This window comes from Channa argus, chromosome 13 (genome assembly GCF_033026475.1).
Source record: "Channa argus isolate prfri chromosome 13, Channa argus male v1.0, whole genome shotgun sequence".
In the NCBI taxonomy this organism is placed as follows: domain Eukaryota; kingdom Metazoa; phylum Chordata; class Actinopteri; order Anabantiformes; family Channidae; genus Channa; species Channa argus.
In genome coordinates, this window is record NC_090209.1 from 19,665,778 (window position 1) to 19,687,553 (window position 21,776).

The window sequence follows — 21,776 nt, forward strand, 5'->3', positions numbered from 1 at the left end:
CTCAGGGGGTTCATCTCTAAATGCTACTTGTTTCAACCATTGTCAATATATAAATATAGTGTAGCAGCTTCAAGGTGTGTTAAGACTGATCTTCCAAGCAGCAGGAAGACTAACATGCAACTAGATTTCTCTAGACGGTGAAAATCATGGGGAAAAAAAACAGATCAGAGAGAGCTGAAAATTGGTTGAAAATTCACACACATCCTCAGGTTTTATGACTCCAGTGGAGACTAGAAGACAAGTAGTAACGCACAGTGCAAAATGGTAAAGGCGGAAAGAATCTTTCAGTTGTTGTGGTTGATTGGTCTGGTTAACACTTAGACACAAGGCATCTACCAGCCAGTTTATTTAATGTTTTTGTGAATATTCGTGGCAGTATCTGTTCAGTGACAAACATAAAGGGGATTGAGGAGCTGCTTGGGCACGCAGCATGTCCGACTTCCATGCTGCACAGTTATAGTCCTTCACAGCTGATATTATATTATACTTTATAATAAACACAACCAAATGTTTTAGTTGTCTCACCTTCCGTTGGTGTTGGAAAAATGTTACAAAAAAATCACTGAATGTAGATCAGGATTTTGCACAATGGACCAGGGGCGACTGTAGCACAGGAAGGAAGAGCAGTTGTCCACCAATCTCACAGTTGTTGGTTCAATCCCCAGCTCCTCCAGTCACATGTCGAAGTGTCCTTGAGCAAGACACTGAACCCCAACTTAGTTGCTCCCGGTGAGTGTTGGCCAGCTGCATAGCAGCTCCCCCATTGGTGTATGAGTGTGAGTGTGAATGGGTAAATGAGAAGCAGTGTAAAGTGCTTTAAGTGCCAATAGGTAGAAAAGCCCTATATAAGTGCAGAACATTTACATTTACCAGTCTAAATAGACTTGTCTAAGTAGACTTGGTGGACATTTTTCCTCCTCTAGAGTCTCAGTATCTGATTAGGATTTAACTGACGTTCTGGTTCTTAACAAGGTGTCCTAATGATAGAAGAAGGGGTCTCTGTGGAATGTATTGTGGCTATTAATGGTCCCCAGAGATCTCCCACTGGGAAAAAGTTTCCCCTCACGCGCAGGAAATCTTACAGTCTACTGGGCTGCTGTGAAATTTACCAGTATATTCAGTATATTTTTAAGCATAAAAGATTAAATTTGAATGTTGTAGACCTGAGATCCCACTGATTATTACATCATCTCTCTAAAAGGAGAGACATGAGTCTGAAATAATAACAAATTATAAACCTTGGCCCCTTTTCAGCTGGACAACTCAATTATTCATAATCTCTGAAATTAGCACCCTTTACAATATTTTTGTTTCGGTAAATGCATAGACAATTTGTGTCTGCTAGAAGGGCCATCTGTGTTTTCGCAAATTAAACAAACTGCAGTTTAAGTTCTAGTGACTATTTAAAGACAAGAGAGAAACACACGCAGAGACACACACACAGGTAGTGAAGGAAGTTCTTTAATGGTGAGGAAACAGACAGAACTGGCAGAAGGTGATAAGACACTCCAGACGGTGCCCTAAACAAAAAATGAATCGAAAAAAAGGGTGGAGGACCAAAACAGAAAAGGGCAGAGAGGGGGTTGCAATGGGGAGAAAAGAGGATGAGTGAGTTATCAGCCATGCAGAATAGTAGGGCACCTCATCTTGTTATTCTCTTGTTTGGGTGGTGCTTTTGCTTTTCGAGATAACAGGAGGTTCACTCCCCATTTCTGGTGGTGGTTAAGCTATATGCTTATTGTATTTGTGTTAGAAGGATGGGAGTTTATGGTCAGTGTACTGCAGGTGATCAAGCAGAATCATTGTCATAGTGTCCAGAGTTCTTTCCTGACAGAGTGACATGGAAATCTGGATCGTTGTATTCACTGCATCTCCAAGAGGTAACTCAGTCTACTGCCTTTATATAACACTTTTCTGTATTTAAAGATATGGATTCCAGTTTTCCAACTCATAACTACTTTCATTATTTACCATATTTCCATATTCATAGGTCGTAACACTTTGTTTCTTAATTTGTGACGTATTTCATTTTTCTCTGAGGCCTGCAGTACATTGCAGCTACACCACTCTGCCAGCATTGAGGTGGCAGAGCTCCAGCAGTTTCTTATATACAGTTCTGGATGGCCGCCATTTACCCAGACCTGCTGCATACTCCTCACATGGTGTACGCCACCCAGTAGATCACATTCACCACGGCGAAAGTGAAAGGGAACACAGCCCTGGCATAGATGTCGATGGTGTCGGCGTCGATGGGCTTGCAGGCGCACTTGGAACAGCATTTCTTCTCCTCCACGCTCTCCTCCACCTGCCTGGACCTTCTCCTCGGTGGCTTGACCTCCTCAGTGCAACCCTCCCCAGGGATCTCGCTGCTGGAGCGCTGGGTCCGGCCTTGGCGGCTTGAAATCACCACGCCCTGGTTCATGCCGGTAACCGACAGGGAAAATAGAACCATAGCCTGTTTTCCATTCTTTACAATGGACTGTAAGGAAAAGGAGAGATGGGAATGCTTGTCAGAAATCTGACAGGATAGCAGGCAAACATCTAGTTACCTACAGTATAACAATGCTAATAAAACTAAAAGCACAGAATTGAACAGGAAAAGATAAAAAGGAGATTAAAAGTAAAAAAGATAAAATAAGTGTCTCATAAAACTTTAACCTCTTCTCTAATAAACTGCATGTTCTTAAGTTTAGTAGTCTTTTGCTGCATTTTTAACAATACAAACAAAAATGGATCTTTTTCCGGGGGATACATCAGCAGCAAAGGAAACAAGCAGTATAATGAGAAGGCCTATTACTGCCTATAGGAAAATGTTCCCATTATGTTTTATACAGATTCAGTGTTATGCTGAAGGTCAGTGGGATGGATTCCCGTCAACAGCGGAGCTTGAAGCCTCGCCCAGGGCTACATTTGAAAGGCAAGCTCATTACTCACAACAACACCCCTGCAGCCAAGCATCGCTGTCTGCGGACGGGAGAACATGATGGGAATGATTTCCTCACCTCAGAGCTGAGCTTGCTGGACTTCACCTTGGCTTTCTCTTTGAGTCGATAGTCGGCATTATAGTGAGCAAATGCGTACTCAATGAGCGCCGCAAACACAAACACATAACAGATCCAGAAGTAGACGTCTAACGCCTTGATGGCGGATGCTCGGGGCAGAGAGGAGCGGGCACTAACCATCAGCGTAGTCATGGTGAGAACAGTTGTAATCCCTGTTGGGGAAAAAGACACAAATTACAGATTAGGCATCACACTGCTAGTGGCTTGGTCTTTAATGGCAATATCAGACCACCACTTAGTTTGACACTAATGTACCTCAGCAACAAGTCGATGGATCGCCAGGAATAGCGCAACCAGCTGTTCAAAGATGTCACTTGTCCTGGGAAATATTTGAATATCTACTTACTAATAAATTTTGAAATTCATCATTCCCAGTGGAAAAATCATCTTTGGTGACATTTCCTCTAGTGCCACTGTGAGATTCACATTTTTGGGTTTAAATGAAGTGGATGAGCAACTGTCACATGACTTGTCATCAAATGTGGTCCAAATATTCACATCTTCCAGAGCAAAAATTTCCGGTTATCCAACATTTTTGCTTTTGACTGAAGGTTTGCGAAACTAATGACATTTCCATCAACAGGTATCACACTGTGTTTTCACATTTATTTACTATAAACACTTTAACCTAAAGATTAGGGACATTTTAACTCTTTAACATCAGCATGGAAGCATCAGTAATGTCAACTTGATAGGAATGTTCACAATAACAAGGTGCTACTGTGCTAATTCGATGTCTCAGTACGAGCATGCACGGATCTGAAATTGGTTTGCTTTCGTGTCTCATGAGAGCTTTAGTTTTATTTCCAAAAGTTGCATAGTGTAGCTTTAATCTACCAAAAGAAGACATCAGTACTGGGGTGACTTTTACATTTGTAGCCTCACTACTGTCTCTAATAATAGAAGCATAGTCAATTTTCTTTCCATCAGTGCTGTTACTAAAAGATCTGCATCTGCCTTAGAAAGCTGCATTATCTCCAAATCATACAGATGAACAAACATTATTATTATTATATTATTCTAACTAATACCAACCAAGGGTTACACGAGCAGGGACTGCTGATTGGCTGATCCAAAAGGACACCCAGGACATGGCCACCAGCAATATCGAAGGCATGTATGACTGGATGATGTAGACGCCTCGATTGCGCCTCAGCTGGAAGCGAAGACTGAGCCTTGGAAATCGTCCCGCTGGGAAGCAGAAGACAGACACCGTGTATAATTGCTGGACTGAAAGAGCTAATTATCCATTATGAAAATGTCCATTTGTTCTTCCCAGATACTATTATGCAGCATCTGTCTGCCCGTTTGTGCCCCTAGTGGCAAAGCTTTGAGATATTAGACACTGAGACTTGAGATGTAAGTGTTGCACACTGCATCATCCCAGGAGCCATTCCTATCATCTCCTAAACCCCCTGCCTGGCTCAGCAGCAAGTCTTGATCCATTCCTTCTATGCATAGAATATATACAAGGAAATGCCAGAAGTTTAAGGAAAAAAATGCTTCAAAAAGAATCTGAAGAGGTTTCCAACACAAGAGGCAAACCAAGTCAGAAAATGCAATATTACATAATGGATAAAACAGTCATGCAAGGGGCTTTCAAGCTGGCTGTGCTAGAACAACTTACTTTGACACGTGAAGAAAAGGGGGAAAAAAACAAGATGGATGCTCACCAGATTTGAAGTTCATTATCTCAGTGACAAAGCGATAATCTGTGATGGTGAACTGGGAGAGCTCCAGTTTGTCCAGGCCATGGATGTGTTTCTGACTCTCTGACCAGTGGTAAACAATGTCTTCTGAGGAGTAGCCGTCTGGTGTGAAATAACAAATGACAGCCAGACATTTTATCAGTCCAACCCAACAGAGATATGTGATGCGAGGGCTGCTGAGCATGTGGCGTTTTTATCGCTGCACTGAGGAATTGAAGGAGATTGCAACACTATTTTTTTATAGCTATGACTGCACATTTCTGCAGTAAATGGACAAAACATCCTTTCCTAAAGGATCGACAAAGGAAAGTTTAAGAGAAATCTAAACAACTTACAACTCTCCAGATCCAGCATACACTCCTGTTCATCCATTGGATACTTGGTCAGGTCCATGTCACACGCCACAGTGGAAGTGATTCTAATAACAAAACAGACTCAATAAACCAATATGTTCTAAAAACATTTACATGCTTTGATGCAGTTGGACATTTTTGCAGTGAAACAGAATCTCGTGCTGTCAACAGATGATGGAGAATAACTCCTTGCCCCCTATAGCTGCTTTGAAGAAAGCACACGCTGCAAAAGACCAATTTGAGCAACTATTGGGCGATGCAAATCATTTGTAAACATAAAAATAACATATTATTACTGTGCCTTTCTACAGCGGAAAGACACAGTAAGTTCTGCTTCAGTAAGGCCTGATCTTGGGTCTTGTGCTAGTGTTAGCTCAAGCTGCATAACCTAGCTTTAAAACTACTTATGAGCCACCTTGTATAGAGATGGTTGGGATTGGATTAAATGTTTTGCATCATGCCTCTTACCATAATTTATTTATTTTTTGTCCTTTAGAATCTTTCCCTAACCTCCTTAGATACTTTTTTCAAAATAAAATTGTTATTAATAAAACATTTTCTACTTATGTAAACTTGGCAGATTAGAAAATTCTCATTTTAAATTGACAATAACATAATACTTGAGTTAACAAACCTGTTTAGTTTTTCTCAAATGTCACAGTTTCTCCCAACCTACCTGTTTGCTCCTGATTTAGTTCTGTTCATGATTAATTCAGATAAATCACTTTAATGCATTTTCCCTTTACCGTCACCTTCCCATATTCCCCTAACTTTCCCTGTCTCCTAGAATCAGCTGTAAAAAAAAACTTATCAGATCATATCATGGATTCTTAAATTTAAAAAGGTACCAACAAGAAGACAGTTAACTTTCAGATCAGGACGGATTTTCATGCCCAAAGACAGCAAATAGGAGTCGTCTGCTCTCACAAATGTTTGAGGGCATATGTTAAAAAAATGAAAATCTGAAACTCGGAAGAACTTGCTCATATAGAAAAAACAGACGACTTTCATAGCACAGCGAGTCTTGCTGGTTGTATCCCAGTCTGAGTGCTGAAGACAATAATCTATTCTCTCATACCGGCTGCTGTATAGAATGACTCCATTGGGCTGCAGGCGAATCAGCTTGTTTTCCACAGTCACGTCATGGAACCATGCAGATTTGGCGTTGACGATGAAGGTGTCGGGAATCCACAGCTTGTCCACAAAGCGACTGTCCAAGCCCAGCGTCTTGTTAGTGTGATTGTAGGACAGGCGGTCATCTTGCCAGCTCTGCCGCAGGAACACGGTCATGGTGTATTCCTGCCGGGGGGGAACGCACACAAACATAAAGGCAAACAGGGTTTTAAATAAAAATGTATTAAAGGGAAAAAATTATAAATATGAATAATTGTTGTTGTTTGATAGAATAATATGTTGAGTGGATCATTTATGAATTGTCATTGTTTTGTTTTGTTTTTAACTTTGAGCTTTGGGTACAAATTAAATGGCAAAAAGACTAAAAGAAATCATAATTTTTTTATCAAAATACAATTTTCCACATTCAGTCAATACAAATGTTCTTTAATCATCAGAAGTTGCAAAAAAGGTCAAAGGGCAGATAAATAAGTTATAGTAAAATAATGAACATTGTACTGGTGATGATAAGTTAGTTATAAATTACCTTAATTAAAATTGCCTGATGGAGGAATATTTGTGCAAGCTGATTGTGAATTAAATATTGTATTAATCAAAATAAAATGTTCTTTAAAACTCTTTTTGTTCTTTTAAATCAATCTTTAAGCTTTGCTGCATTACGTGACATTGAGTACCTCACTGGAAAAGCATTAACAGGTGACTGGAATACTCTACCATGTTGGCTTCAGAGATGTGGTCAATGCTGGCCACTTCGATAGCCATGGCCACATTCACTGGTGGACCTGCAAGAGAAAAAGTGAGAAAAGAAAGCAAAACCTGCCCCCTCCCATTCCCATAAACTCACACACACACCACCTCTGCTCATTATGAATCCATTAGTCCATACCATCGTCAATCCTAATCACCCATCTCTTTCCCTCCCACGCCGTGGTCCCACATCTTAAACACTCCTACAGTGCACAGGGATTAAGCACTATACAGTTTAACCATGCTCAGTGCCACATCACACTGTGGGCATTCATAAACAACACTGGGCTTCCATGGACTCACACAGAGGGAGTTCCTGCCAACACACACACTCACACACACACAGTAGCATTTTCACTTAAGAGTTTTCCATTCGATTAGCATGATGTGTGCCTCTGTGATCAGGTGCTAGAGGGCAAGAACTAGTGGAAGCTTGCTGATGCAAAACAGAACGGCTATTTATACTGAACATTAAGGAATCATACATTCTCCTCCATTCAACAGATCCCATAACCATTTCTGCTAAATCATATTTAATTGGCCAAACACTGGAGGTGTAGTGTGATATGATTAAAAATGGCATGTTTTCTGTATGTCAAGGTCATTGGAGGAGAGATTGGATAAAACATGTCATTTATCTGATGTCATAACAAGTGTTGGACACAATAATACAGGTGTAAATGTACAGTACATTTACTAGCTACATTTGTGGTCCACACTTACTATAACTGTTGTTGTTAATGGGGCATTGATTTGTTTCAATAAAACTTCAAATAAATAACATGAATAATGAATTGATGCTAAATAACTTTGCATTTTGCTAAAAACAGCCACAAATATGTTTTACAGACTGAAAAAATGTGTAGCTCATTCGTATATAAAGCTCGAAACTGGTAAATACGTATAAATTTGCTTGATCTCTAAACCCTATGTACACTATAATTGCATTTTTTAATATAAGCATGGCTTATAAGTAGTTGATTGTGGCCCCTGAATGGCATAGTTGACTCAGCTGAATTAACACACTTTAGTCATTCTGTGGATGCCCCACTTGTTAATGAAAGCTGTGGAAGTTGACCACGCAGCATCTGCCAGTGGATGTAATGTAAAGCTGTTTGAGAAAATAAAATGTGATTTGCACATCCAGAAAAAAAAAAGTTCACAAATATGCTTGATAATTTACTACAAATCAAACGTTGAGTTCCACTCAGCAACGCTCACCAAAAGATTTACAAATATTGAATCTGAATGATGTATGTGGCTTAAGAGAAAACATTGTTTATTATCATTATTATTATTATCATTGTCATTTACTATTGACGTGTGTGAGATTGCAAAGTCAAACTGTATTTGTGAGTGTTTTGGAAAACATATTTATGAATCTGTTCCTAAATGTGTGCAACTTTCTTAGGATTCATTCTTTTTTTCTCAGACAAATGTAGCACCTCCATTAACAGTACAAGGCCACGAGATGTGAGTTGAGTGAAGGGAATTGTCCTAAATGAGTGACATGATTCCCCACTGTTCACAACAGCCCTTCCTTTCACTTTTTACTTTCAGCACGTTATAATGTTACATCCGTATGAATGTAGTGACCACATGGTGCTCTTTTATGATGGTCTGTGCTGCTCCACATTTTCACTTTTCCTCAGCTGAGTTAAGCTGTGAGACTGAGAAATCTATCACTGTGGTCATTGGATGTTTCACATCTTGCAGCCATTCTTAGCAAAGTCTCCAGAGCAGTGCACATTGTTTGCACCACCCATTTCCCTCTTGTCCTCGAGGGGAAATTGTCCTTGATAATCCCTTTTCGTGTGAGTGCATATGTGTGGGTGTGTGTTTGTGAGCGTGCGTGTCCCTAACAAAACAAATCACCTTATTGAACAGTCGAAGCAGGTATTTACATAAGGTAAATACAGGCTATTCTAAAACTGTACAAAAACTAAAATAAAGACCCTTAATAATTGGAAAATTCAATGTAAACAGCCATGTTGGTGTATCTTGGATTATACTAAGGATGGCTGTAAATGTGAGGGGGTGAAGTGCAACCCAATGCCACGACCAATAGATCTCATACTCACCTCCTATCCCAGGGCGAAAATTTCTGGCATAGCCCTTCATTAAATCATCCAGATTAGGTAACCAGGATATTTCAATGTCTGTACCTACATACTCCCCAATGTCGCTCAGCATGGCCCTAAGGAGACAAACAGCAAACACAGCAGCCTTCAGTGGCCTTCCAGGCAACAGCACAGTACAGTAAAATACAATGATGGAAACATAAATTCTACTTTACACAGGTTGTCTTGTCCCAACTTGTTTTTAAAACCAAAGTGAAGACATTAGAAGTCCCTGTAATACAAAAGTGTCTTCTCAAGTCTTTATAGGCCCACCGTCCCAGTGTCAACAACTTTAAAGCTGCTTTTTTTTGGTCCACCTGAGGGCAGCAGAACCAGCTGTAAGCACCGCACTGACATACTTCGTTAATTCAATGATCCCGTTGTTAAGGTAAATGTGTTGCATTTGATTTTCTTCACATTTAATCAGTTGACAGAAACTCATCATCCCAAGTGACTTGCATGTGAGGATCACACACAAGAGGCAACTTGAGCTACAGTGTGCTGCCCAATGACACTCTGACATGTGGACTGGAGGAGCTGGGGATCAAACCCCTGACCTTTGACAGACAACCGGCTTAATCTCATTGTCCACGGCAGGTTTGTTAGCAACTGCGTGTTTGTTATCAAAAGCCAAACAGGTCAAGACTGGCCATTTATTCTGCCATTTGGCTTTGGATACCTGTTTTAAACCAGTTTGATTTGTTTTTATAAATGGCACATTTACGAGCAGCTTTGTGTGCCGCCGGGCAAAGAAATCACTGCTCACTGATGTTTTTTCTTTTGTTTCTATTGGTTGTGCTTTGGTGTGTGCATATGAATGCCATCCTGCAGGGGGATCAAACAGCCGGTGTGTTTCACCAATTTCCACAGGTGTAAACAGATGCACACCAGTGGTTTTGTCACTCTACAGCACTGTGTTTATATGCAGCTTGTTGAAACCACAGTTAGCGGTGCCAAAGCAGTGCGCTCTGTGAGAGTGTCATGCCAAAAAGTAAAAGATAGACTGGGACTTCTGCAGAAGTGGTTAGGGTTAAGGTACAGGGTGAAATTAAGTAATTGGGAGAAAATCTTCTTTTTTTTTCGCACAACATCTGCATGTGGGCTGTGGTGCTTGGAGTGACATTTTTAAACGCTGTGTACCATTTGCATTGGTGTTCAGAGCATTTATTAAATTCCAAACAGCAGGAAAAATCAAACACACAATTTTGACACACCCAGCAGATAGTAAAATTACCACTGACTTGGATCCATGTGTCTGTCAACCTGCCAGAAATGATTGAATATTCACCCTACGTTTAGCTCAGTTTTGGTCTCCACCAGCTACAGATTAAATATACTTGTCGTTTCAGCTTCTATATGCTGGCAAGTCCACCAGCTAACTGTTGTCTGTCTATTGTCTGTACATGAACAACAGAAAAGTGCTCTCTGTTGCTGAGGTTGTTGAGACAAAAACCAAACAGTACATTTGGTGTCCACAAAATCAAAACAATGTGCTAAAAAGGGCTAATAATCTGCAAATAGTTGGATTATAATGGTTGTACTCAGGTTACTATCGCACTTCATCATTTAATTCATTCTTATTATAAAACATTTGAACGTGTTGAATTGTTTTTCTTAAATCATGAAGTGATCACAAGTGAAATACTATTATTATATGTCCACATTTTTTTATTCTTTCGCATTCTGAATTACTCAATATTGAAATATATACGAGACAAAATGTAATCACCGAATTACATATATTGATAGAGATTTAGTACTTTAATCTTAGTGCTATATGTATTTGTGTTTTTTTTATGTACTGAACAAATGACACATAGTCCTGTGTGTTTTAGTACAAAACATGTAACCAGTGATTGTGTGTTTTACTGTTAGCAGCTTGTTGTGGAAACAGGATGTTATTTGTTGGAAAATGTTACGTGAAAATCATCAATGTCACTAAATGTCATCCCAAATTCCTGAGCAACTATCAGTTTTATTTTTTCAAACATGTGTGTTTGTATTAGCATTCAAACATCAGTTAAAACCTGGCAGGCATATATTTATTCAGTCCTGTCTCCACAAGGAGGCTGAGAGCAGCTCAGTGCAGCTTCAAAATTCACACATCATGCTCTGCCTCAGTGATCCTCAGAACCTTTTCTGGAAGAAAAAAAACGAGGTTATTTCTACACTACAGAGCTGCATTTAACTACTACCTTTTTATTGCAATCTCAGGTGTGAGAGAGTGACACTGTGATTCAAACCTTCTATATTGTCGGAATGGGAATAATAGTGAAATTACAACTATTTCCAGATATAAAGGGATTCCTGAGGCCTATGTAGCTGTTTGGGACTGTTCGAGGGTGCAGGGCCCACATGAAAAGCTTCGGCGTAGGAACAAACCAAAGCAGGACAGCTCATATACCACCAGGTGGCACTTTTGCATTGTAAAACAAGCAAATCTGTAGACAGATCGCATGGAGATGCACAGTGTGGCCCTTTAGATATCAGCTCCCATCCTGTCACGAGGGTAATCGGTTTAATCATCATGTCCTATCCTTCAATACAGACAGCACTCTATTAATTGTATTTATATAGAATCTGTGGAAGATAATTTACTTGTAGTGGCAGCACTGTCATGTGGTCTTAAAATGATGGGCCGCTGTTGTGCTCCAAATAAAACTGAATAAAAATTTCAATGAAAAGGTTTAAGTGACGTTTAAAATCACAACGACTGGCGGTGAGAAAACGACCACATGGGGGCTTGATCGGAGGTGTTATTATTGACCAACGATGGAAAGCCAATCAGTGACCTTTAAAAATGTGGCTGAAATTTTTTCAAAAAGTCACCTAACTAAAGAGCAAAGCAGCACTGAGACGTGACCTCCGCAGCAAAACAGTATGTCGCACAAAATATTCGCCTTCGTATACAAGTTAGAAATAAAGCATTGTTTCTGCTTTGACATTAACATTTGCTGAGTGGATCCATTTTGTAGTGGCAGATGTATTTTTAGCCCGGTAATAACTTGTCAAGTCTGAAATAAATGTGTGAATTAATTAATCACTGTGTCACTCCTGGATTTCTTCACTAATTGGTAGGTTCTAAGTTTGGAAAAAAACGAGCTTTTCCTTGTGAAATCCGTTAACATGCCAAGGTCAAACAGGCTTCCTGCTCCGAGGGATGAGACAATGTGTGGAAGTCTTCCACCGCAAAGGACAAAGCCTACTGTCCTAACTAATTTACTGGTTTACTGTGACTTAAATATTTCTCATACTTCACATTAGAATTCCTGGCTTTTCCTGTAGTTTCCTCTAATTATTAAGAATGAATCATGTACAAGCTTTATTAATAGTTACAGCTTTACAATCTTCTGTTTATCTGTTGTTGGCTACTGCTGTTCATATAAAGATTTTTTCTTTTATTTGTTCTAAATACATGTGAAGTGTGCCCACAGAGGAAAGCAAATGCTGAAAATGTGACAGCTTTTATTGTGTCCTCGATTTTATACAGTATGAGCAAATTGGACATTTCTTTATAAATGTTACAGATTATTCCTTTTAAATAAATGCTGCTAAAGAGCAAATTGGTTTTCTCTGACTTTATAAGTTGACATTTGAGAAAACAGAATATATTTTTCTGTATTTTTCTGTATCTTGACCTTTTTTTGCACAAAAGCTCACATGCAGCTCTCTGAGGAAAGTGAAGTACCCCTCCATCCATGACAAACAGTAGAGTCTGTTGATGCTCCGCTTCCCTCCATTTTTCATTTCTATAAAATGTCTCTCGAGGCTTGGACCTGGACCCGTCTGTTTATGAACTAACATTAAACAGATGGGGAGAGAAGAGGAAAGACAAAGAGCGGCAGCCTCACTCAAATTTATGGCATAGTTTTGTGACCATAACACGCAGCAAACACTAACAAGCCTAATTGGTTTTACATACTGATACTGGCACAACATAAAGTGTCAGATGCACAAACCTCACTCTGTGAATTACAGTTCAATTAGTTTTATTGGCATCAGTGTGAGACGAGCATCACTGCAGTGTAACTGGATAATCATCATAAAACCTAAGGAACTATTAGATGTAGCAAACAACTGTGTGTTTGCACTGCAGCAGTGATAATAAGATGTCAATCGCCATCCAGATCTTTGTTCTCACTTTCATATTACACTACTAACGAACGCAGGTCGGTGGGCCCCAGAGGCAAAAAGGGATTTAAAATGATCAAAAACAGTAAAAAAAAAAAAAAAAAAAAAAGAGGCCAAGAGGGAAAACAACCGAAAATAGACACAAATGACCACAAACAGTTGAAAAGTAACATGGAATGGACAATTGCCCCATTGTTTTGTGGGTATTTGTGTTTGTGGTCAACAGTGTTTTTCCTGAATGAGGTGAAAAAATACTTTAAACCAGTAAAGCACAAGACATTTATATTTAGTAGCTATAGCGGACACTTTTGTGTTTGCTATTTAGGGTTCAGTGTTTCCCTTAAGGACATTTCCGCATGTGGACTTGAGGAGCCTGGGCATTGGTCCGCCGACTCTGCGGGTAAAGGACAACGTGCTCCACCTCCCGGCCCAAAGGTGTGATGTGAATAGTTCAAATCAAACCAAACTATGAATTCTTTAGAGACATTAATACGATTTTACTTTAAAACCATGTCATCTCAGCCAAAAGCAAACTGATTAATTTATTTAAAAATATTAAATTCTTTAACATTTTCCCGACTGTGGTCAAATATAACAGAAATTTTACTTTGACACCTCAGGTTCAAGATATTGTGCTTCTCGCCTCATTGTGTATATTCTGGATCAGGTACTTTGGTTCTCTGATATGTGATGTGTCCTGTGCTTTTCCAATCACTCCTATTCGGGCTCTCATACCATGAACCAAGTACAGACCCCGGCCCTGTCTGACCCAAAGAAGACAGCAGTGTGCTCTGGACTGATGGGCTGGCGTGAATTGCTGTGGGCGTTCTCTGTTAACGCTTAGGATTTAAAAAGTGCAGGAATATCTTGTGTTTTATAATCGCTCATACTCCTCCATCCCCCATGCAGAAAAGTCATAGGTTCAGCTACAGAACAGCTGGAAGGGACTCAGCATCTTGCAGAAGGACACATCCGCAGTGTGGGATCCTGAACCCTGATCCTCTACTTATCGGATGGAGCCTCCAAATACCAGGCTTCTGATACATATACTGATGAAGTCTGCTGAGTTAGAGCTGCTGCTGGAGAAGTCTTACATGTTTCTCATTAGGCTGCAGGGCTTATGTTCAGGTCAGTGAGTATCTTCTGTTATTTCAAAGTGCCTGAGGAACAATGCTCTTCCAGATTTGAAGCAGCTTTCCAAACTGGATGCAGTGTGTAGCTGTTATTTTCATTTTTATTAATCATGGAGCTCTACTTTTTTTCAGTTTTTCAGTAGTTCACAACAAGCCATCACTTGAGAAACTTGATTTGACATTATACGAATTAGATAAAACTGTCAATTTAAACTCAACACATTTAAGTTTTTTCTGACTTTTAGTAAAAAAAAATTAATGGTTTGAAGAAACTACATCAGATGCGATGTGAGTTATTGTTTTGATATTTTATTTATTAGTGATGAATTGATCAATTTTTTAAAATAGTAGAAAGAATATTAGATCAAAACAGCGGTCACAGCTGTAACCAGTTCTCACACACGGTCTAAAGATTTTGACCAGGCGCCAGAAATTATCAACTCTAAAAATATAATTAATTTATTACATTCTACTTTAAAATGCATTTAATTATTTTGTTCTCACCATTTGTGATTTTGCACAATGTCTCAAATCTTCTAGAAAAAAAGAGTTTAAAATTTTGTATCCAAATGAACTCTTTACACAGTTTCATTTCTAAATGCAAATATAGCTGTTTTTTGTTTTTGCTGCTTACGTACACAAGTTCATCACCTTAAATTGAGCAGGAGGCTTTTAGTGGAAGCACTGAAGTCTTCCTGCAGCCAGAGCAGAGCTGGGCTTTAGAGCCACGAGGAACATGATCAAATCACTGTGTTATTGGGAAATGTACTCTGTGGACAGGACGAGGGATGTATCCGCTGACTCAGCCTCTCACACAGATTAGTCAGGAGAACTGTGCCACCTGAGTAAAGGTTTAAGGACAAGTGTGACAGACCAGAAAGATCATGAAACGCTGGGGATCAACTCCTGCTGCATCACATCTCGCTGCCACAACAGCTTAACTACAATCTGTCAGTGTTTGGACATATGTCACGTATCCACGAGGAAACAAAATTACTTCAACTTTTGCAGAGAGACCCAGACACTAAGCACATCATTGCCCTACTATTTGCCCCCATGTTGCCCTGTGTCAGCTAGTTTGTGGCCATTTAATTAAATAATAATTTATTTTGAAATGTGTGAGCACAAAGTCTGAATATTCCAACCTTATGGTTATTGTGCAGAGTCTGCGTGGATATTATTTGACAATTTAACAATAAATCAAAGTACATTGAAGTGTTGTCATTGCGATACCGTGGCAATTTGGGGCACATGAGGATTTGAGGAATCAGGATGTTCCGAGGGTTTGGAACCCAAACTGAATTTAGGGTCTTCGTTGCCCATGGTAATCCAGTTTTGCATCAAAAGAGCTGTAATTCAAAAATTAATTACTTGTGTAACAGACCCATCGAATTTAATGGACCTCATATAATATCATTAGTTTAGCTTGTATGTTCACTCCACTTCCTGTCAGCTTATGGTGGCCACTTTGACCCACAGTATAAGCTCTGGTAAGAGGGTCATGTCCTGACAGTCCCCATCATCAACAAAGGTGTGAGTGTAAATGAAGTGAGTGCATGGTGAAAAGACGTTTAACACTGGCAACTACTACAGAAAACAATCTATTTTCATAGTGTCACTGTGTTCAGCTTTCTGTAGTTGTACCTGATTATCATGGGAGTCTTTTTTTGGACTTTTGGTTGCTGTTGTACTCATTCACAATAAGAGTTGGTCTGAATATGAGTGTTGAGACATACTGTATATGGACTGTTTAGAGCAAAAGGTGGAAAGCTGATAATAACCCAACAACAGCATTTCATATTAAGCACAGGAGTAATTGTTAATGTTAAAAATAATATTACTAATAAAGTCAAAAATAAAATAAAACAGTCATATTCATCATACCTGTTCTTTCCTGCTCTAAACAAAGTGTCTATAGAGGGAAAAGTCTAAACCTTTTCTTGGAACATAAGGCTGCTGTTATTCTTCATATTTGTGTCTACAAACTATATAAACAGCTGACAGCCAGTGATTTTGGTCTCTTGCTGGTTTCCGACTTCCCTCATCTGTTGTCAGTGATTCTTACTGAAGATGTAAATCTGAATGAATTGATAACAGATACAGTTTGTGGTTTTAATCTGTGCCATTTTCAACCTTGCATTATTACACATTTAGTGTGCTGGTTTCAAAACAGGTTTTGGACAACGATGGTGGCTTAAGCTGTAACTTATCAAGTTTTGAAAATGCCGTTTTGAATACAGTGGGTGTAAAGTATCTGTTGACAGTATTACTCAACAAGGGAAACACTGTATGTTTCCATTTTCTAAGTTACCCTATGCTCTCACTCTTTGTTGTCCTCTCCTTAGTCAGATTGTTTTCCAGCTCTGTGCTTTTTGTTGTCTCTGATGCAGACATTAGATCATGGATTGGATTGTGTTGGTGAAGTGAAGGGTAAGCGACACTTAAGCTGCAAAGAAAAGCTGTGAAATTCACATTGCACCGAAGGTGGCAAGACATTACTCAACCAAGCAACTTTTGTGAAATGGATAAATGAAGACCTAACATAAGAACCAGTGTTGTTCTTTTGAAGAAACAGTTTGCAACTTTCAACCACCAAATGCAAAACAGCAGTGTGTAATGTAAGTGTGTGCACAAATGTGTGTGAGGGGGAGAGAGAAAGAGAGAGAGGGAGCTGACACATAATGAGGTGCAAGAACAAGCCTACACTCTGCATTGTACTGAGAACAAAATAATAAAAACAGCAGTGACTAGAGGCAGGAAAATCCAATTACAATAGCCATTACTCCCTCTACTGGTGAACAGCTAAGAGGGACAGTGCAAATGGTTTGCCCAAATTCCCCCCAAAGCTTATGTATCTTCACCCTTTGCCCTTTTGGGAGGAGGCATTAGCCAGCATAAGAGCTTTGAGGAAGCTGGCTTTCCATGGAGAAAGCGTGTTATAAGACTACTGCAGTCGAATGCGAGTAGATGGAATTTAACAAAAACATAAAGGATGGAAAGTCTGATTTAAACACACCTGACTTACACGACCGACAAAAGCATACAGCTTTGTATTTAGAGATCCGAGTAAGGAGGTCATTTATAATCCAGAGGATACTGACAATAGAGGTCATGGATCATTTTAAAGTGAGGACTGGAAAATCCCTTTAAACAGCTTTGGGTTGAGGTGAAACTGTGTTTTCGGTACTTGATTATCAGGCTACATACAGTCTTACCTCCCTTTGAGTATGAATATGATCAGTTAATTTTTGCTCAGTAGTGCTGTGAGCTCATCTCATTGTCATATTCATGATGGCAGCTCTCCAGCACCCACAGTGCTCCCAGGCTCTCTAAACATCATAAAAAGAATATTGTGCAGAAAACAAGAACAGCTCAGTGTAAACACGTCTGGTCCTGTTCACATATAGACAGAGGGACTTTTATTCCATGTGGATGATAGCAGCACCTGATATTTGACCCCTTATCAACAAGGCCTGAGGGAGAGCTGTGTGTGTTGGGGGTTGGGGGGGCGACATTATCTGCCACACAAAAACGCATCCACTCACCTCACCCAGCCTGCATCTGCGGAAAAAACCAATCACTTGTTTATTGCATATGCATTATGCAAATAGTGTCATCAGGTTCATGTGCCCGGAGGAAAAGCAGAGCAGAAGGCAGACTTTAGGTTGTGGGTGAGGAGAAGTGTTTTTATGTAAGCGCTTATAGAGTAAAGCCACGTGAATTCAATTTATCAGCTCTGGACATACTGCACATTAATAGTAATGAGGCAAAGTCGTTGGACGCGATACAAAACATCAAACTGGAGGAATCAAACTGGTGACATTTAGGCGTTTAGAATGCCAATCAAGTTTTATTTAATTTATTTTTTAGTAATTTTGTTTTTTTATTTCAGTGAGTCATTTTTATTACATAATAGCCAATTAATTCGTTCACATCTTATATTTTCATCATGCTATAATCCTAATTTCCGATGGTTGTTTGTTTATAATAGGGTTTCAAATTGATGATTAAATTACACTTTTTATGTTTTAGATTTTTATGGAGAGGACATTGGAATAACACACCTGCAAGAAGAAGAAGAAGAAAATTCTCTCACCTGGTGAAAAGGTCCCCTCCGACTAAAAAGAGCAGCACAAGACTCGACAGCAAAAAAGTTGGAATCTCCATTCCACAGTTTATGAAAAACAATATTTTTGAAAAGAAGTTTCCTTCGATGGGTTTTATTTTAGTGCGCTCTCCTCGTGATCCGGCGCTGCCGAGAAGAAAGTAAAGTGCGTGCTGCTACGACTGAGGATGGTCGTGATGATGACTCCATGATCAGGTCCCCAATACCTCCGGGTCCAGGACCGCACAAGACGGGAGCGCACCCAAGGAAAAGAAAGAACTCCGGGTCCGACCGCAACAACCGATCCACTGCCGCGTCGCCGCTTTTCCTCCAGCAACAGAGAGAGAGAGAGAGAGAGAGAGAGAGAGAGAGAGGGAGAAAGAGAGAGAGAAAGAGGGAGAGAGAGAGAGAGAGAGAGAGACTCACTAATCTGTCGCTCCTTTCGCTGCTTGGCCTCTAAACGTCAGAGTCAATCTGGCCACGGAAGCCGGGGGGCTGCAGAAAGTCATGTCATGAACATAGGGCTTCATTAAATGATGTTTTACACGTTTGAATCAGTTCCAGTGTTATTATTGTCTCACAAATAAAGTGATGCTTCAGAAGCGATCACCAAGGAGACTGAGTAGAGCCCAGAGCAGGTAATAGGAAGCCAACAGTCCTTGACTTGGCCCAGATGCTTCCTTCGTTAAAAAATAATGAAATAAAAAGAATAGCAGCTCTGCTTTTATAACAGCAGCAGGTCTCTGTATGGGGATTCTAGTTGTTGGAGTTGGCCAGGTTAGACTAATGTGAGAAAACCGATACTCTGTTTAATCTGCGCCCCAGTCTATTAGTCCATCATTTGGTTCTAATGCAGATGCAGATTCTAGCACCGAGAGTCTATGTACAAAAGTAGTAAAACACTTTAATGTCAGGGGCCATTGAAAAGATTTAGTCTCTGGTGAAATCCAGTTGAGATTAAATAACAGTACGACCACAGCTGACACAAAAAGTTACAGTGAAGAATATGATGGGGACGCAATGGTGATCTGTAGAAGTCAAAGTGCCAAACAGCTGTCTGTCACTGAGAAGATTAAGTGGGTTGCCCATCCAATGCAGCATCAGTGGTTTTTTATTGGGCAAGACGGTGAACCCCATGAGCGAGTTCCTCAGGCCACTTGTAAGCTGCTTTTGTTGTTATTACAAGCACCAGTGGATATTACTTCCCTCTTATGTACAAGGAATGGCTAGCAACAGTGGATAAAGAGGTACTGCATTTTACAAAGAGAACTGCTAAAATTCCTGTGCATGAGGGTAAACCCAGTGCCTTAAACAGATCCCACAACACGACCTCCTTTTAAAGGACCCTCTTAAGTTTAATGGGATTTTCACAATATTGAACCTATTTCATTTTTATTGTCACTTAGTCTCAGATCTTTTTTTACTTATTTATTTTCACCAGATTTAACCTCTTTTTGTGTACTCATAGAAAGAGTAGTGCAGTTGCAGCATTGTAACTGTCATGGCTTCTGCTGCCTTGCACTAGGGAAGACAAACAGGCCTGGAGCCGGCGACTGTGAGTTCAAACAACTGTCTCTTCCTCCGACTCGACCGTCTACTCCTTTCATTCTAGTACATGTTGCAGTGCACTGCCTGAGATTATATTCTCTGTGTTTCTCAAACACAAAGTTTTCCTTAGTCTGTTTACTCATCTCATCCTCGTGTATTTTCTTAGTAATTCTCTCTGCTTACTCTATTTTTCTCCTGTTGATCTAGTTTTTCTCAGCTGATGGTTTTGTTTCCTTCACAGGACTTTGCTCTGCCTCTATCTTGCATCTTGCACACACATCCACATGTGTAACTACTGTTTATTTATTCAGTCTCCCCTGATGTTATGAAATATTGCTATTACAGATTTCAGTGAAGCACCCTTTTGTCTTCTTTCGTCTGAATACCTTTTCCACATGATGATGAATTGAATAAAAGCTTTATTATGTCATATTAAAGAGAATCTTTTTAGCAAAAACTCCATTATGCTATAGTGCAACACTGATCAACTGGAATTTCATGTCCCAGTGCAAATCAGATAGGGCTGCACAATCTTGCATGCTTGACAAAAGATTTTGCATAACCTAGAGATTTATCAGTAGCTATTTCTGAGCCAGCCGAGACATTTTCTGCTGTGTATGGATTGACAGTATCGGCACGAAGTACTGAAACAGTGATGGTGAAAGGCGGCACTGATGAAAGGCAACAACAAAGTATCAAAAAAGAATCATTTGGTGTGAAGGAAAGAAACCAAACATCAACCTCATTCAGCATCAGGAAATCATTTCCATTGCTGTTGCCATAAACATCAAACAGCTTTGCGGGTGAGAAATGTGGTCTGACTGATATTTCCCTGTATAACTTTATATTCAGTAATTTCGGCTGACGTCATTGATCATCCAGATAGAAGCTGAACTGTTGTCGTACTTTGATAATACTTTACCAGCAGCAGTTACTTTCAGGTGGATGTTGAGTTGCCACACGCCTCGGGGGACGTCAAGACCACGCCCACTGCGTCCAGTCTCCTTGGAAACACTAACCAAACACAGCGAGCGAACTTTTAATGTGAGGAGTAATTTTGATAAGATACTAAGAGAAGGGAAGCCCGGCACAGAAAGGTAATCCCTTTATTAAGTTACGTTGAAATAACCATAAAAAACCCAACTGTAGCATATATAGCTCCCTGTGTACGCTAGCTAGCTTTGTAAGCTTGGCTAATCGAGAAACAGCCACATTTCACAAAAAGGTATTACGAATGCTGCCTTACGTTCCTGAAAAAAGTCACACAACTAAAAAATGAATTAACCTCGCATTCAATTATTCGATGTAAAATGCTTTAAAAAACAACACAAATTTAAGCTTCTAAATGACAACTGCGGTGCAGTTGGCGTTAACGTCCTGAACGCTAAGTTACCGTTCAGGACGTCTGTCATGTTAAAGACTGTTGCTTCCAATTGTCAGTTAACAAACGCTGCGTTAAACCCCTCAGCTTATTTACGACAGTCTGTACCCGGACTATACATAAATAGGGTGAAATGGATGAAGAAGGCAGGGAAAGTTCATCTGACGTGGTGCCGACCACGAATGGACTTCTAGGTGTCCACCAGGACACTGACGAGGACTATGAAGGTGAGTGACGGCTCCTGTTGCTGCTCTGTTTTCAAAGTATATGTGATGTTTCTGTCACCCAGATCTACTTTCCACTCAGTATTAATGAAACAAATACAGTACAGCATTGCATATAACTGTCTATTT

The 21,776-nt window shown here is 39.9% G+C and overlaps 2 protein-coding genes across 7 annotated transcripts in view; one reads left to right on the forward strand and one right to left on the reverse strand.

The window, feature by feature from the left end:
* Positions 1-1,445: 1,445 nt before the first annotated feature.
* gabrd (gamma-aminobutyric acid type A receptor subunit delta) lies at positions 1,446-18,803 on the reverse strand. Of its 2 annotated transcripts, none has more exons than XM_067527908.1 (9): positions 18,486-18,803; positions 9,171-9,202; positions 6,973-7,040; positions 6,203-6,423; positions 5,107-5,189; positions 4,736-4,873; positions 4,098-4,253; positions 3,003-3,214; positions 1,446-2,479 (listed from the first exon to the last, which is right to left on the reverse strand). In XM_067527908.1, exons 1-9 carry the CDS (start codon positions 18,554-18,556, stop codon positions 2,156-2,158), a joined length of 1,305 nt encoding a protein of 434 aa, XP_067384009.1. In that variant the 5' UTR covers positions 18,557-18,803; the 3' UTR covers positions 1,446-2,155. The 2 variants fall into 2 exon arrangements, with proteins under 2 accessions (XP_067384009.1, XP_067384008.1); XM_067527907.1 differs by having other exon boundaries at positions 9,087-9,202; positions 18,486-18,802.
* Positions 18,804-18,992: 189 nt separating this feature from the next.
* cfap74 (cilia and flagella associated protein 74) overlaps positions 18,993-21,776 on the forward strand; it is a 46,751-nt gene continuing 43,967 nt past the window's right edge. For all 5 annotated transcript variants that reach the window (XM_067527902.1, XM_067527904.1, XM_067527903.1 and 2 more), the window contains exons 1-3: positions 18,993-20,845; positions 20,984-21,139; positions 21,511-21,650. In XM_067527902.1, coding sequence (XP_067384003.1) covers positions 21,557-21,650 — 94 coding nt within the window. In that variant the 5' untranslated portion in view covers positions 18,993-20,845; positions 20,984-21,139; positions 21,511-21,556. The remainder of the gene's footprint in view (positions 20,846-20,983; positions 21,140-21,510; positions 21,651-21,776) is intronic.